Genomic DNA, 18,416 nt, shown 5'->3' with positions numbered 1-18,416 from the left:
TGTAAAGGTGGCGTATCTTATTGTCCATAAACTTCACCCATACATACAAACAACTACATACATTGCTACCCACTCCCCATTTCTTCTGAAGAAAGTTCACAAGTTCCCTAAGAGGAAAACAGAAAAATCTCAGTGCAGAGGCAGAACATCTGTGAGATGTTCTCAATACCAGGCTGTACACAATGTCAAAGTGTTTTAAGTGAACAGAAGACAAGGTGCGCCATTATGAAGCTTGAGCTGAATGAAACACCTCTGAACGAAGTAAGCTGTAGAAGAACATATTGTCAAATCCTTTAATTGACACTGTAAAACAGGCAACTGTGTAAAAGAGATTGGAGAAAGGGGTGAAGGTAAACGTCACATTACAATCTGTAAACAAAGTGTCCTAGTGAAGCCAACTTCTACATAACCCCTCTATGTCTGCTTGACATTAGCTTAAAAAGCTAGAGAGTAAAGATGTGCTCAGACTTTGCAACAACAATTCTGTCACGCTGTGTTAACAGAGTGTACCAGTGGAGGAGAAAGCCAAACAATGGCGCACTTAAGACACTTAACTTGCATACATTTTTGGTCTGATTTGATATACATCTAGCTCATACAAGAAAAGCATATTTGTGCTTTAGCCTCATAACGAGGCAGATGGTTTATGACTGAAGTAGAGGTATTTGTACCTTAAAAAAAGGTACAAAACACTTGACTACACAAGTCAAACCACTAGGAATACATTACTAGTATCCATCAAAGAATTACTAATACCATCTACTTAAACACATTTAAGCCTTTATAACTTTAAGTATTTATGTGTAATTTTTATCACTATATTTGAAAGTAGAACTTCCTCTGTAAAATAATTTTCAACTGAGGGATAAAATGACAATTTTAACAATTTCACATGGACAAAGTCAAGGAACAGGAGACCACCACATATATTTATAATGGGGGGGGGGGGGAGTGCTGAATCTGTCCCCCTTCTAGTGACTCTTATTTCACATGCATCTCCAGGGTGGTGCATTGTGGATTTTTGTGTAAGTTTGGAAGTGGGAGGCAGCAACAGCCAGGTTATACTTCAATTTCACAGGGTGAGATGGCCTGTATTATTATTGTATCACCAGGAAACAATGATTTGCTGCAGTGGCACTGGTCACATTACTAGATAGGTCCCTCCTATTTTCCTGCCAAAGGCATTAAAACTTTACCGAGGGCAGTTTAGACTTTGGCCTAATTTCATGCACGTGGCTGGGAAGGGGTGGGGAATGGAAGGGGAGGAAGAGGTCCTACCCATCACTGGCCTATTTAGCACCACAAATATTGTCCCAAATGTGGCCCTTGAGAGGGAAAGAAAGTACCCCACCCCTGATTGAGATGCAAACCAGTACATAGGATAAGTTGCACACCTGATCCTAAGAAATTACAAGAATTGAGATGGAGCCTTCACTAATCAAATGACTTTTGGGGATGGGGGCAGGTTTCATACCATGTACCATTAATGCAAACCACCCCAGGATAACCAAAGGCAACATTTTCAGGGAAGCATTTCCTCTTGCACAGCTTCTGATTTGAATGGGGCTGTACAGTAGAGCACTTACAGGTGAACTAACCCAAGTTTATTAAGGTACTTATGGAAGATTCCTCATGCCATCTGCATTTATTGTCTTTGATGTTTAATTTGCAAATTTGTCTAAGTCAACTCTCTACCTATGAAGAACATGGATTAAAATTCTCAGTAATTTGGTATAAACTTTGTCCAAAGCATGATAGCCACAGAATCACAAATACTTTCAAATTCAGTTCGATCCATCTATATGTTGACTGCAGTAGCTATGGTAATAAGCATACTGTTGATGTACCTTTACTATACAGAATCCACTTTTTTTTTTTCTGTAGGCATATTGAAACGATTATGTTTCAATGTGGTGTTGAGTGGAGGTGCCAAGCACACTAAAAATCCTAAAACCAATTACTACCATTTCAAAATGAGATACAAGGTATCAATATCTAAACTCTTGGGCCTGGCTCAGATAATAAAATGCTGTGAATGTGAATGGAAAAACAAGTCAGAAAGCAGAAGTTCATTGCAACTTCCCTTGCTAACAGCTTCCAAACAAGCTTATCCACAAGTTGGCTGGTTCAGAAGCCATTAATTTTCCCATTTGCATGTGATGTGAAGTTATAGTTAAATCATAACTACAGCTTCCTGGCTTCTTTCCCCACTTATGTGCAGGGTGCTGTATGTCATGCACAGCACTTGTGCATATCCTGGCTTAATCTGATTACCCTAACAATGTCACTGAGTGAGTCGATTTCTCTACATCTTCCATTGTGGCAAAAAGCCCCCAGTTTACAATTTATTCCAGTTCCCAGAAACAGTTTTATGAAAATAAGTTCTGTCCTGCATCTGTTCTATTTGTCATTTCCACTGACAATATTAGAAAAAATTCTATAATGTATTTACTATAAATGCTACCTTCCAAAATTCAATGCAAGATTAATTTTCATAAGAAATCATATGAAACTTAGAATAGTGTCTATTATCCAGGAACTCTACACTGATTTCAAACAGTGTAGAAAATGCTTGTGAGCCCCAATGAATCTAGTAACATTCTGAACTTTTTTAAAAAGCAGGATAATTTGCAGAATTATTTCAGCATTGTACAACACATCAAAATCCAGTTTTGGACTTAATGAGATTAATATAATACTGATATTTTCAAAGTGAGGTAAAACATTAAAGTTGTGAAGATCCAGTTAACCTTATGGGATCTAACTTATAAAATGTGCTCATCTATGAATGGCCAGTGTCACTTCATCATCCAAGAACTACAAACCTTCAGCAAAGTTTCATAAAATGTCATGCTAGCCTTTACAATCTACCTACCTCTACTCACAGTATGTATGCTAACTTCCTTCAGATTCATATGTTACACACAAGATTTGCTAAAGTGTAACAATATCAATGAAAATTGCATGCCTTAATTGGAATCTATATTTTCATATTTAAAAAACTGGAGTTTATAATCTGCTACCTGATTACTCCATGTTTTTTAAAAAGATAGATCAACAAAGGAAATAATGAAAAAATGGTCTATTCTAATGAACTAGAATGCACTGCACACTTAACCCAGGGCATCTAGAGTGGGATAATTGTTTTAACACTTGTGGAAGTTGTGTGCTATTGTATCCTTTTCTCACTGCTTATGCATATAAGGCGACACATTACACAGAAGGGAATGAACAGAATTCTCTGTGCGTTTAATGGAGTTGTGTGGTTGCCCTAAAATGCATGATTATGTACACAACAATCAGAGGTCTGTGAAATTACAATTTAGCATTGCAACCTAGGGTTACGTTATTGTGTAATTCATGAGTCTCAGTGGAAGTTACCTTTAGTGATAACTGTAGGCCAGTTTGTTATGTAGAACCAGGAACTGCTGGTATCTTAAGACACAATGACCGTGAAAACTCATCAGACGGGCAATGAATGTCCTGATCCTGGATCTTACCATATTCTCTATAAGTTGTCCGTTTTCATAATGCAATTTTACTGAAAAAGCAGCAATTCTAGTAAAGGATTTGCCATTTTCAACTAGCAAGGCTCATCTCAGACACCCAGCCTAATTCTTCAGCAAAAGGTTTATGCTCGGGAGATTCTTGGCCTAATATGTTGATAGATCAATATGGAGGTGTATCCAAAGAGGAATGGAGTTTTCCTTTCCACTTCCAGGTTTCAAGACAATTCTGCGCCAGCTGACACAGTAATTTAACATGGATCAATCTGAGCAAGAAGAGAGGACAGTCTGATACACCCAGCTTTCTTGGGTGCATTTTTTTGTTTTGTTATCAACTTGGACCCAATATACAAACAAGAAAAAGCAATACAAAAACAAGTGCTATGAAGTGACAGGAATGTCATGAAGTCAAAAGGGCTCGGTTCCACCACCTGCTTTTCACAGTGTTTTCTGGTGCCCGTTTACAGATGGCTTTGCAGCCTCAGAGTCTCTTGCATTGTGTGAGAGGTGAAGCTTGTCTAAACCTGCAAAACATTTCAAAAGATAGTCCATTTAAATTTCTTTTTCACTTCTGACAAGTATAGGTGTTTTCAAAATCACATTAGGCTTCGTTCCAGTACATAAATAAATTGAAGATTTTTGTCTGTGGAGACCTGTGGAAAACATGAGAAACTAGACAGGATTATAAATGGCACAAGAACAGCATCTGTGCAACTTAACTGCCCCTTGCAACTGTCTAGTAGAACTTGCAAACACTGTAAAGTCATAATAGGAAGTATTTCCTCTCCCCAGGTCTAAATATTTGGTTGCTGACGGGAGAAGCAGAATGTCATGGCATCATTATACAAATTTAAATTCTATCAGTCATGACAGAGGGGGAGGGGAGCTGTATGTGAACTTTCCATCACATCTCACTTTCTACATGGCTTGTCTATTGATTTCTAATGTGAAGTTGAATTCATACATCTGCAATTTCATTATTACTAAATTTTCAAGTAACAAAATAAGCCTCAAAAACTGTAGAACAATAAACTACATCATGCAGTTTGAAAAGGACAACAGAGCAGAACATTCATCTGCTCAAAACATCTCTGTCCATGAGTCTCTGGTGGTCTTCTAATGTTGCAATTCCTTAATTTCCACCTCAGAGCTTTCCAGCTTTTGCATCATTATCCAAAGCAAACCAATTGGCATGTCAAAACCTGATAAGAAATATCCTGTGCCCACTCTCAGTGTTAGTGGATTTGATTGTGTCAACACATTCCTTAGTTACATCTTATCTGAACTACTGTGATGTGCTGTTCATGACACTGACTGAACAGTGAAAGTTCTACTGCTTCAGAATATTGCAGCCAGGCTATTGACCAAGGCAAGCTGTAGGTGGCATGCAACTCCCATATTACAAGAGCTTCATTTGGTACCAGTCTGCTCCCAGGGAAAATTCAAAAGTACTGGCTGTTAAATCATGAGAACTACTCGGCCTCAAATTGTGTAGGGTTTTGCAGATCACAACTAACATAATAAAAATTTTATTATTTTTATAAATTATTATTATTATTATAACATTCTGATGGTAGATAAAGCTTTTATTCAAACAGGCTTTTGGCTTCATAAGCTGGCTTGCTATGGACACTTAAGCATGCAAAACAATTGGTTCAACTAGTTCTAGTTGTTTTTATTTTTACGTTTGCTTCATTATAAGTTGTCTTGAGACCACTTGACAGAAAGATGGCATAAAAGCAAACAAATAGTTTTCTTAAAAGGAATAAACTAGGTGAACTCAACACAGAACCACTCACCACGTATGTCTTTTTATACCACATGAAGGAAGCTGGAAACCCACACCAGGCAAATTACTCTCCCTGTAACTCTAGAATTCAAATTAAATTAAATTCAAATTATGCACAATATGGCTATCAAACGAAAGAGAGCAAATGTTACCTAATGCTTTGAGAAGCTCCTCTCTAACTGCAGAGGTGAACTTTCTAACCAGACACAGGGTTGTCACAATGGCAAAGAGGATATTGTAGGATAGCACAATGTAGAAATTTCCTAACCAGTTAAACCTTCCAAAGTCTCCAAGGAGATCAAACCTGGTAATACCTGCAGGGGGGGAGAGAATGTGACATAATTCAGAAAAGCGAATGAGGGTGATATCTAAGATTGAAAAATGACCGCCAAGTACTTTAATCGACATAAATTAAAAAATTGTCCAGTAGCACCTTAGAGACCAACTAAGTTTGTTCTGGTATAAGCTTTCTTTTTTTTTTTTTTTTTTTGAAATAATTTTTATTAACAGGCCAATCACATCACATTGTTCAAATCACATTAATTCCAAATTATACAGCCAAATTTTAAAATTTTTTGGGGGTACCCATACATCAAGCTCAGCACGAGTCCAAAATTCCAGATGACTCCAGACATCACTTATTTGCTGCTTTTATTAAACAGTTCCATCCAGTTCGATTCGGATAGATCTTTATTACTTTCTTTCTCTTCTTGTTGTTATCATTTATTCCTTTCTTTGCGATCTCTGATGGTTTTCACAAACAGATTGAAGATTTGGCGTCTCTGTGTGGGTTTTGTGCTCTTCCAAGCGACGACCTCTGTTAGTCTTCGGTCGGTCAATTATTTTTCCTCAGGCTAGCCCAATAAATCAGACATTATCAGGGGCTCTGTCAGGTCAAACTTGCATTCCAGCCTTCTTTCTTTTTCAAAGTCCTGAATCTCCTCCCCTCCTGTCTGTTCTCCTGCCAGCCTGTCTTTGCGAGACGCCATGTTTTTTTAACTGCGTCATAGGAATTTTCCTCCTTCTCGCCTTTCAATCTTCTCGTATTGTAGTCATTTCCCCCACACAGTTTTAAAGTTCTGTTTATGTTTTTTAAAACGCGACGATCTTATTTCTTTCTAGGGTGGAGGATTATTATAGTCATATCATGCAAAGGAGTTTAAGAGAGTTTTTTCCTCCACCCCCCCCCCTTCGTTCCAGCCTTACGTTCTCATGGTGGTAATTCATCAAGAGATTTACTTATCCATCCGTCACTCCCGATCACAGAGATGCATTAGTCAGCAGTCCTTATCTTCGAGCCTTACTTGATATATGTGCTTCAGCCTTCTTCCGATCCGTTATTGCCAATTAGTTCCAATTATAATTCCAGGCTGAAGCAACCAGCACGCGCTGATTGGAATCGGCGTCGGGAAGATCTGATTCCATCGAGGGCTTTTGCCAAGTGTTCCACACCCCCGTCTCTCGGATCAGGGGGTGCATTATGAACACCGCTGGCAGGGCAGCCCCCCCCATACCCTTGGGGGGGGTAGGAAGGCTGCCTACTTCCCATAGCAGCCCCTTAATACCTCGTATGGGTCAGAGAGATGTTATTGTCGGCCATCTTCCAACGCGCCACCTAGTGGCCCCCCCTGTTCTGGTATAAGCTTTCGTGTGCATGCACACTTCTTCAGATACACTGAAACAGAAGTCACCAGACCCTTATGTATAGTGGGAGGGCAGGGTGGGGGTTTTCTCAGAAGGGTAGTAGGATATGGGTGACTGGCTCAATGAGTATGATAAATCTGTTGACTGTTTACGACTGCAATTAGTCCTACAGGAAAAAGCAAGGGATAGGATGCAGATGACCAAAAATAGCTTTAGCATATGTAATGAGACAAGAATCCAATATCTCTATTCAGACCAGGTCTCTCCATAGTTTAGTAATAAGTTGTAAATCAGCAATTTCTCTTTCAAGTCTGTTTCTGAAATTCTTTTGTAATAAGACAGCTGCTTTGAGATCCTGTATTGAATGTCCTGGGAGATTGAAGTGTTCTTCTAGTGGCTTCTCTGTCTTGTGATTCCTGATGTCAGATTTATGTCCATTTATCCTTTGGCGTAGGGTTTGGCCCGTTTGTCCAATATAGAGAGCTGAAGGGCACTGCTGGCATTTGATAGCTTACACAATGTTAGAAGGTGAGCAATTAAATAGGCCTGAGATGGTATGTTTGATGTTGCTGGGCCTAGTGATGGTGTTGTCTGGGTGTATGTGGCAGCAAAATTGGCATCTGGGTTTATTGCAGGTTCTGGTACCAGTGTCCATGTAAAGTCTGGTTGCTGTGTTATTGTGGGTGAGGAATTGTTTAAGATTGGGTGGCTGTCTGTAGGCAAGGAAAGGTCTTCCTCCCAGAGAGAAAGAGAACTGTCATTGTCTAGGAGAGGTTGTAAATCTCTGATGATGCCTTGAACTGTTTTAACTTGGGAGCTGTATATCATTACTAGTGGTGTTCTGTTATTTTCTCTTTTGGGTCTGCCTTGCAGCAAGTTCTCTCTGGGTATCAGTCTGGCTTTGTTGATCTGTTGTTTAACTTCATCAGGCAGATATTTTAGTTCCAAAAAGCTTTGCTGTAGATCTCTTAGGTGACAATCCATGTCTGTAGAGTTGGAACAGATGTGGCTGTAACGTAGAGCCTGGCTATATACAATTGATTGTTTGGGATGGTAACTGGAATTATGTAGATATGTTTGTTGGTCAGTTGGTTTTCGGTATAAGGTGGTGTCTATGTACCCATCCTGTATTTTTATAGAAGTGTCCAGAAAATGTATTTCTTGCAGAGATTGGTTCATTCTAAGGTTGATGGTGGGGTGAAAGTCACTGAATGTTCTAATACAGATAATTTTACTTTCCCATTTGCCATTCCCATTATGACAAGAGCCCTCCTCATTTTATCACCCAGAAGCCTGCTTTACTCATACTATGAAAAGCTTCACAGCATCCAATGTGGTGCGTTTTGAGATTCTGCAAAGCACCACATGACTCACTGTACCCTAATGCACTCCACTAATCCTGTTTGGACAGCTGTGTATGTGCATTTTGTTAGCTGTGTTTTAACTGTTCATCTTTGCAGTTTTAGCCTTCCTTTTATCTCTATGGCAAACAATATAAGAATTTCATTTGTGTCCCTCAGCAGGGAACTACGAAGTCTTGCCTTTAATTTGCTTTTTGTGTAGCAGCAATGACACATCCTCTTGTGTGCAAGTGCGCACACTCATTTTTTCCCTGATTATATTTTCTATAAGAAGGTCATCTTCATGCCAGTTGACAATGAATATAAGGTTTCCCACCCCCCTAGAAAGCCTCAGCAGCAAAAGATTACAGACCTATTTTTACCCCTCACATTTTTTAAGGCTGAAACACCTAATGGCTGCAATTACTCACTTCATTATTTAAATGAATGTGTACTGAAAGTTAAGAAAAATTGCTAAATTGATGAGACTTTCAACAGCAGTTTGTGTAACAGCACAGGGGGCTTGCTCCATTAAAGGGAAAATATGGCTCTAGGCATGATCAAACATTTGAGGGTTCTTCAAGTAGCTCTTTCTAGATTATTGATGCTACTTTCCTTTGGTTTCCCTCATTTTCTCTACTTATCTAGCAAGTGAGTATCATCAGTAGTTATGACGGAAAAGCTCATATTTGCTAACTATTCATAGAGGTCTTATTTATTTATTTGTATTCTGCACTTGAAATGGTCTTCAGAAACCTCAGAATCTAAACATTAAAAGAACAATATGGTACCAGGCAAGTCTCCTGGAGGAGGATATTCCAAACGAGGGCAGTGTGGTCCCACAACTAAAACTGCTCTTGTCCTGCACCTCAGAAGGCCAGGAAATTCGGAGCGGAAGCTCACAAATGATCGTTTCTGTCACTGCACTGCAGCCATGAAGGGCTTTAAAGGGCACCAAGATTCTGAACTGAGCTCAGAAAGAAGACTGAGAACCACTGCAGCCAGTCTAGCACAGGGGACTATGATCCTACCACCCACCCCAGTTAGCCTTGCAGCTGTAACCTGAGCTACTTGCAATTTCCAGACTGTCTGCAAAAGGCAGCACAATGTACCTATGGCCCTAGTATATTAGTTTTGTTATCTGTGGCTGCAGCTGTTTTCCTATTATCGCAATGACAAGGTCATTTGTGTTATGAAACAGTCTGTGTGGCTTTTCAACAAGACCACCTCATTGAGGTTTGTGGCTATGAAGAAACCTGAATCTGGATTTTCCACAACCAACCCCAGACCTATCCATTGTGCTACACTGGCCTCCAAACTGCATGACTGCATTATTGGACAAACCTGATGGTCTACATTCCATTTGACTTCAGGACTAGTTTTAGCACGGAAACTAGCTTGGTTGCCCTGACGCCTGAAGGACACAGGGGTATGGCCTTGTTAATACTGCTAGACTTCTCAGCATCTTTTGATACCCTCAATCAAGGGCAGGCTACTCAGCCTCAGAACTGGGGCACTTTGAATCAGTTGCTCCATTCCTATCACAGAGGCAGATTTCAGGTGCTGGTGGGAAACTACCACTGAGCTCTGTGAAATGTAGACTACAGCTGTGTTTTAGGTTTTTGCTGTCCTGTCCTTTTACTCCTAATAATTATGCCTTGGTTTATTTTTAATCTTTGCTAGCCACACGTGGAGGACAATTTGCTTGAAACCAGGCCATAAAGTCTGTGCACACATCGACACACACAAATCCCAGGGTTTGTCGGTATAAGATTCTTACTGTCTATATTTCCTCCTTGCACTACACAGAAGGCAAGGATGTGCTACTAAGCAAATATATGCTGACTTTTCCCAGGATCTTTCCTCTTAACTCTGTCTCTATAGGGCCTACCACCCAAGTCACAGGCTTACAAGGAAACTTAGGCATTGCTGCTTGTGTTTCTGGAACCCCAGCAGTAGTGCTCAAAGTATGGCGCTGACATGGGAAGAATGATCAGAGTCTGCACTGGCTTAAGAGCTCCAGCAAAGTATGTTCAGAAAGCTGTTTCATAAGACACTCAAGTTGTACCTAGATTTTCTTTCCTGAAAATATGATTGAAACCATTTACTGATCTGTAGGCAATGACACCAAACTACACACACCTCAATAAAGAGTTCTCTAAAAAACAGAAATAAGACTTACCCAGTGTCCTTGACATAACTGGCAAAGCTGAACTGAGGACTAAGATCGAAACGCAGTTCCCAATTATCTGTTTGAACAAAACAAAAAAAAGTATTTCAATAGGATTGATGAGCTCTAAGTCTACCAAGTAAGGCACTGAAAACACACCTCAGGTTCTTCTAATTTGATTTTAAAGTCTGCCCATCCCTAAGGTTAATGTTTCCTCTGCATTTCTCCAATATTGCTCAAGTCTCCTCTAAAAAAAATTATATAGACCACAGGGACTTTAGATATTGGCATATACTGTATCATACAAACACAAAGAAAGCATAAAGGTAAAGGTACCCCTGCCCATACGGGCCAGTCTTGACAGACTCTAGGGTTGTGCGCCCATCTCACTCAAAGAGGCCAAGGGCCAGCGCTGTCCGGAGACACTTCCGGGTCACGTGGCCAGCGTGACATCGCTGCTCGGGCGAGCCAGAGCCGCACACGGAAACGCCGTTTACCTTCCCGCTAGTAAGCGGTCCCTATTTATCTACTTGCACCCAGGGGTGCTTTCGAACTGCTAGGTTGGCAGGCGCTGGGACCGAACAGCGGGAGCGCACCCCGCCGCGGGGATTCGAACCGCCGACCTTTCGATCGGCAAGCCCTAGGCACTGAGGCTTTAACCCACAGCGCCACCCGTGTCCCCTTCAAAGAAAGCATACTAAGCCCCTATTTCTGCCACAGATGCTTTTTAATATAACAGTGAATGTTATGTTGGCTTCCCAGATACAGAGATTCCAGCCTCTGTGCATCCAGAACGGCATTTGGGCTCTGTGCTGAAATGAGCAGCAGGCTGGACTTGCTGCTGTTTTTGGTCCCAAAGGAATCTTTGGGTTCTTTGCTGGTAAGAACCATTGCAGATCAAGAGATAAAACCGTAATGGGCATCCTTCTGTGTGCTGAAGCAGGGGGGCTGAAAGAACACTACAGGTATGCAAATCACTGTATAGTTTATGGCATTTAAGGCCACTTCTATAAACACTTGCTTACATGTTCAAGATTTAGGGGGTAATTCAACACAGCATCCAGGAGACTGTTCCATCAATGCAAATATTTCTCCTTGCCCAGCAGAAGCATATCCCTTCTCCTTCACACTGTTCTTGGAGTCTCCTGAGTCTCCAGAGCAGATTTGAGGGAGTCACAGGGGGAATGAGGGGGAAAAGCCTCACTGAACTAGAGGGAGTCCTTGCACTGGCTTCCGTTTATGCAGTGGGTAGTTGAATCTGACACTCACACATTAATCATGGATTACATAAATATGTGAGGAGCATTTTTCTAACATGCTGTATGTGAAGGGGCTGAGCATATATACTGGGATTCCTCAACATTTTTATTCAAGGATCATCTATAGTTGTTTACTTTCCCACTTTCAAGAATTGCTTGCAAGATGAAAGCAAATATTTTCCCCCTCCTCCAATTCTTTGAATACAAAAAAGAAAGGAGAGAAGAAAGGAGATCTCAAAAATTCAGAAGTTAATGGCCAGTAGGTTTTCAGTTTAAATAATTTTGATCTGTTTGTGGGAATGACTTTTTAAAAATGTGTACACCCCAGCACTAGTTCTTCTAAAGCCACTATAAAGTTCTGGAAAAGTCAAAGTAGCCTCAGAATAAAAAGTGTTGCTGAATAAAACTACTTCCGAATTAGTTATTCAATTTGAATTAATTTGACTGCATTACTTGTAAGCAACCAAATTCTTTGCATTTCAAAGAAGCTCCTAAAGTACAGTTTGGACAAAGTTACTCATTAGCAATACAAGGGGGGGAGGGAACCCTTCAACAGATTTTCTATGGCTAGTTAACAAGCTTGGCCATTCCAGCACTTTACAAGTGAATGGACGCCATCCAAACTAAACAGGACAAGGCTTTTCCTTCCTTCCCCTCCCCCTCAAGACCATTCAGGGCCTGAAAAAAAATCTTCTAGTCTGTTTACGCAACTTACAAACACTAATCACCACAAATGAGCCATTCAGAGCAATTACCATCTGTGGGAGTCAGGTTTGCCTTGGGTGGAAGAAATGGGCAAGCAAGAGGAGGGAGACATCACCACCTCAGACTTTTTAACCTACCTTTGTCATCGTTGTGTCATCCTTTCTGGGAGTGAAATCTCCAAAAAAGCGTAAGCTATAGAAGCCAACAACCGAAGAGACCATTAGATAGCTGTGAGAATCAAGGAATAAAAGAACCACTAAAGAATGCCGGTTTCAGACTCCTAGAAGACTTAAGCACCACAAAGGGAAGGGGGGCAGAGAGAGAAAGAGAGAGAGAAAAAAATAACAACCACTTTTGAGTGCATGGGAATGGCCGGCCTGTCGTTTTCTCTCTTCTAGGCAAGTGTCTTAGTAAATTAACAGCGTCCCAGAAAATTAGACAGAATACTTGTTAACAGACAAGAACGCCTACTGAAAGAAAGGATACAAAATCAAAATGATCTCGAGTGCTGCTCCCACAAAACCAAATGTGGACAGAGAGGCATTTCCTATGCCAGGCCCCTGCAAGATTTAAGAAACAAAAGTATTACACAGAGAGCACTATTATTTTTCTGCCCATAAAATCTCAAGTGCATTGGACAGAAGTACTAAAAATGAAGAGTTAGGAAGCATCATTTTCTGATAATCTTCTTACTGAGCTAATCCCTAGCCATTAATAATTGCACACTATCAAGGCTGAAAACATGAGCCAGACATTTCAAAACATAATTATTTTCCATCCAGATGAGCTACGTTAGAATGCCAGTGTGCACATTCAGAACAAATATTGAAATGCACAAATAATTTGACCCAAATAAAGGGAAACCAGGGGAATTGTAAAGCAGCTTGCCTTACTGGCTACTGCAGTCTCAACAGTAAATGCAACTCTTTCTAAATCATGCTCCATGTGTAAATAGAGTAACACAGAAAAGTCACAATATAACTAAGATGTATATTAAAAAGGGTGACTGTACACAACTGGAGCTTTGTTCAGTCTTGCTGCTGATGTGGTCCCTGTTGCTTTAGATACATGCCACTTTAAACTGCTTTCCCCACCAGCGGTGGTGTTAATGGTGACATCTAACAGCTCTGTGCATTATTAACCTGTACACATATGCTGCTGCTTCCAACACTGATTATTGAGATTGTTCCTTTTATTCTATTTAGATATGTTCCAAATGCCAAACAATGTGCGAAGCACACTTCACAATATGAAAACTTGAGGTTGCGTGACTGCTATTAAACTCAAAGTCAGGGACAGAATTCATACTTCTGAACACAGGTCTGCAATTCTATACCCATTTTCCTGAAGCCCACTGAATTCAATGGGACTTTTCCAAGTAGGCATCTATTAGATTGTGCTGTCAATGTGCCTTTTGCTGGTGTTAATATCACAAAAGAATAACACTTTACCCTTGACCCCTTTGGCATTGCAGTTTCATCAACCAGCAGGCAAAGAATATTGCAAGCAACCAAGAGGACGGAGATTGCCTTAAAAAGAAAAAGAAACATCAAGTCATGAGGGTTCAAAAATATTTGCTGTATTTCACACTGATTACCATTTCTGAGGAATCCCCCTCTGTATTGGAGGAGAAAACTGGGTGCTAATGGCTTAGGGCAGTGGTTTCCACAGGGTGTGGCAGGAGAGGGTGGCAAGTGTGGCAGGAAGATTCAAGGACAATCAAAGAAACATTTAAACATTTCAGTGTAGTATAGTATCATATCACATCAGTATAACTGTTTTATACTCTCTGGATGTCCCACAATCGTATTATAAAGTAATTGTGTTCTATGTTTTAAATCAAGCACGAAAAGAAGTTGTTTCTTTTTGTTTTCCGATGTACTTCTTATCAATAAAAAATTGGTGTGGCACAAGCAAATTTTTATTCTGGAAGTGTGTCCCAGGCCCAGAGAAAAAAGTTTGAGAACCACTGGCTTAGGGAGACAAAAACAGCTTCTTCTTATTTTTGTTACTCAGCTCACACACGTACATGAAAAAGATCACTAATCTCAAAAGGACAGATGGGTTTTAAGCAATGGAAGGAAATTACAGCTTACAGTTTCAATTAGCAGCAGGATCATTACAGCTGGATACACAAGATTCCTCTCCCAAGCTGAAGCCTTTTTCCGTCGTTCTTTTAAGAGAAAAATCAGCAAACTTGCTATATTAAGGTGTTTAGAGACAAACATCTTTTCCTATTCTGAAAGTAGAAGTTCTCTAAGATATAGATCCACCACACTTAACTAAAAGCAGCCCCGATTAATATTGTAAGCAAGACTACTGTGGAATTCCAAGGACAACTTCCTAGCCTACCAATTTGTAGGCCATTTATATTGCCCTGTCAGGCAATAAGTGGCACACACATTACTCCACGTACTATTTAATTGTCCCTAACCATGACCAAGCAAAGTATTGGAAGGATTCATTTTGGGGACATCAACCACCTACTCATCTTTCTGGAATGTTTTCCCCAACAATCTGGCTTCACATATGAGAAGCGCTTGGAACATTCAAACATTTGGCTCCCTGTATGGAGTCTGCAATGGTACCCTTTTTAATGCAGATTACATCACATGCAAAAAGCTTATCAAAAAGAGCTAACATCCCATTGACAGAAGAATGTATATGTAATTTATTTCCTCTTTTAATATATTTTTCCAAAAGCGTAATCAACCCATGGAATTTGTTACAAGGTATGGCAATTCTCACCAACTCAGGTGGCTTTAAAAAGTGATTAGACGAATGCGTGGGAGGATAAGGTTTATGATGGCTCCAGGACCAGAAACAGAATGCATCTGAAGACCAGCTGGTTAAGCACAGCAGCAGGAAAGGGCTACTGCACTCATGACCTATTTGTGGGTTTCCCTAGAGGCATCTATGAGAATCGGGGTGCTGGACTACACAGCTCTTTGGTCTAATCCAGTAGGGCTCTTATTTCCTTATCTTGTGTGACTATATTCATCCATCAGATGGGATACTTAATTTTAAAAAAACAACTAAAAGCTATTAAGTATATATTTACTGTGTCCCATCAGGGGAAAAGACAGGGCATAAATAAATCAAAACCCATTTACAGGACTGCAGGGTTTCCTGCCATGAAGTGTGATGTTAACTAAACCTATTTACACAAGAGATCGTCTTGGTAATAACACCTGATATGATAAGCACACACATTTCTAACACCACCCAGAAATAGTTTTAAACTGAACTAACACACACACACAGGGAACCACAGAAAAGGCCTGATGTAATTACCCAATTTTGTCTTCATACTCTTCACATTACTTAGTTCCTGCTTCAGCTGCTTTGTGTTGTACTCCACCGGTGAAGACATCCCTGTTCAAGAAGAAAGACATGGCCACTTGGTTAAGGCTACTAAAACAAACCTGGCTGGATTATAATGGTGCAAAAGAAGCAATTGCGTCAGGGCCCATGCCAATAGGGGCCCAAGACTATGAGCTGAAGCTGCTAGGAAAGTTATGAAGCAAAATGTGCAAGCAACCTTCTAAATGATTTCTGTGAGAAGACTCACATTGGCTGCTGCCAGCTATGTTTTTAGCCAATGAGTTAAATCAGAACTGTGACTGATGAGTTGTTTGAATCCCAGACTATCGGAATCCCTGGGATCCTAAAGAGTTGTTATTTTCCTTCCTCTTTCCTGCTTTTTTCTTCTTTTCTAGTCCTTGGCATTTCCATTGCCCTTCCTTTCTTTGCAGAAACCAGGACGCACCTTTCCTGTGGTCCATCTGCAAAAATATAAATTGTCCTCTGCTTCCACATGGAAAAAGGCAAACACCTCTTTAACCATTTTACATCGGGACCAGAACCATAGATCACAGGTGGAGCATAATGCTTGTATGCATGGAGTCCCAGGTTCAACCTTTGGCATCACCAGTAATGAGGATAACAGCACAGCTAGGAAAGTCCTCAAAGAGCAGCTGCCCCTTGGAGCAGAGAAGAGTGAGCTAAATAATGGGCTACCCTGTATAAAGGAAGCTTTATTTGTCAATACAGGTGTTTGGATGCTCACCAAATCTCGCTGCATCTGCAGTAATTTTCACATCAGTGTTAATGGGAAATACATCAAATCTTTAATATTTACACTGACGCATAAATGACAGGTCTTACAACTTCCTCCGAGATGATAACAAGGCAACACTAATCCCAATATTTTGCCAAAGAGCAAGGCAACATTTTAGAGCAATCACATCAGAACCCTGAAAGACAGCACAAACTATTCAAAGCACTACAGCCTCTCAACTTCATTTCAAACAAGCACAAAAGTTTAATGTCTGCATTGTCTAGCCAATAAATCAAACTGGTAGACAGAACATGTCCAGGCTAGTCATGAAAAATTAGAAGGGATTCTCCAAGAAAACCACAAAGCAGCTCATTTAAGGTCAATTTAACAGTATTATTTTGTTTTTCTTCCAGCCCCAACATAATATTTCAGTACCTCAAAGGAAATTGTAGGAGTATCTATTTGCATTCCCTGTAGGTGATTGGCAGTTCAACACCAATTAGTTCAAAATTACACTGTTACTAGTACGCAATAAAAACAACACCTTTCATCTTTCTTACATAGGTCAGAATACCTTCAGAGCCAATAACTTTGATCAAATAAGCATTTTTGATCCTGCCCCACCCGTCTCCTTGGATTCAGGAAAACTAATAGCTAAAGGCAACTTTTCCCTTTTAATATAAAGAAAGTCCTAGCTTTATTCTTTTGGTGTAGGAATGATGTGGGTATTGAAATACAATATGCTAGAAACACTTCTGCCAACCAGTCTCTTTCGCAACAAGAAAGTTTAGGCAGATCATCCATTGCAGGGATGATTTCCTCACCACCAAAAAAAAAGCATATGGGGAAAATAAAGTTATATAAAATTCACATTTTATAAATTATAAGTGTTTTTAATGACTGGCATGATCTTAAAAAGGCATTTTTAAAAGACACAAGATTAATAATAATTTACGCTTTTTCAGTTTGATTCCTAGAAGCATTCCGCTAAGCCACAACCGAAGTAAAAATATTGCTGATTCAGATCCCCCCGTCTAGGAAATTATGAAGATTATAGCTACCAAAGTTTCTCATTCTTTCCAGGATGAGGGGCAGGTTCCATAGCCCTTCATTATGCTAGTACCTGAGTTTCTGCCAAAATGTGATTAACATCTGTTCTATGTGTGTCCACACTTGCAAACAGGTGCTCAATACTTCCTTGTTCAGTATTTGTTAGTTCTCACTAGCATACAAAGACACGGTTCTTCAACAGGTGTGTTTGTTTTTCTTGGATAGATGAGTGGGACAAGCGAAGGTCCACAGCACCACTGTTTTGACTGCCCCACAGACAAAGGAAGATTCTGAAAAGGTTCCATGTTTAGCCCAGGGAATTTTTATGTACAATGCTTTATTACACACAAACCAACTAACCTATTCAAGAAACCGAGGAGAACATTTCCTGTTTTGTGGTTGCAGTTCCAACACCTCTGATCCAGTGTGGTGTAGTGGTTAAGAGCGGTAGTCACGTAATCTGGGTAACCGGGTTCGCGTCTCCGCTCCTCCACATGCAGCTGCTGGGTGACCTTGGGCCAGTCACAGTCTCTCAGCCCCACTCACCTCACAGAGTGTTTGTTGTGGGGGAGGAAGGGAAAGGAGAATGTTAGCCGCTTTGAGACTCCTTAAAGGGAGTGAAAGGCGGGATATCAAATCCAAACTCTTCTTCTTCTTCTTCTACACTGTTGCAACTGTGGATAAACAGGAACTGCAGCTTCCTACTCCAAAGCTGTTCTTTGGGATTCTTCAGGGAGAGGGGATTTTCATCAGGACTGGCATGGGAGAAAGGCTTAACTTCCCTTCCTCTCAAAGTCCTGATTAGTCATAGGGGCAGTATCTCCAGCAATTGCTGGGTGAAATGCAGGAAGCATACGAAGCTTTCTTCTACCCAATGAGACAATTGGTCCATC

At 40.4% G+C, this 18,416-nt stretch overlaps 1 protein-coding gene across 1 annotated transcript in view; it reads right to left on the bottom strand.

Moving 5' to 3' along the window:
- Positions 1–267: 267 nt before the first annotated feature.
- LMBR1 (limb development membrane protein 1) overlaps positions 268–18,416 on the bottom strand; it is a 60,119-nt gene continuing 41,970 nt past the window's right edge. Inside the window, exons 10-17 of the mRNA XM_083406614.1 lie at positions 15,708–15,788; positions 14,510–14,586; positions 13,865–13,942; positions 12,900–12,973; positions 12,551–12,641; positions 10,462–10,528; positions 5,448–5,609; positions 268–4,030 (exon numbers count right to left, since the gene is read on the bottom strand). Coding sequence (XP_083262740.1) covers positions 3,945–4,030; positions 5,448–5,609; positions 10,462–10,528; positions 12,551–12,641; positions 12,900–12,973; positions 13,865–13,942; positions 14,510–14,586; positions 15,708–15,788 — 716 coding nt within the window. The 3' untranslated portion in view covers positions 268–3,944. The remainder of the gene's footprint in view (positions 4,031–5,447; positions 5,610–10,461; positions 10,529–12,550; positions 12,642–12,899; positions 12,974–13,864; positions 13,943–14,509; positions 14,587–15,707; positions 15,789–18,416) is intronic.

Source organism: Podarcis tiliguerta, assembly GCF_965153285.1.
Source record: "Podarcis tiliguerta genome assembly, chromosome: 12".
Classification (NCBI taxonomy): Eukaryota; Metazoa; Chordata; class Lepidosauria; order Squamata; family Lacertidae; genus Podarcis; species Podarcis tiliguerta.
This window is presented reverse-complemented; position numbering and strand designations above follow the sequence as displayed.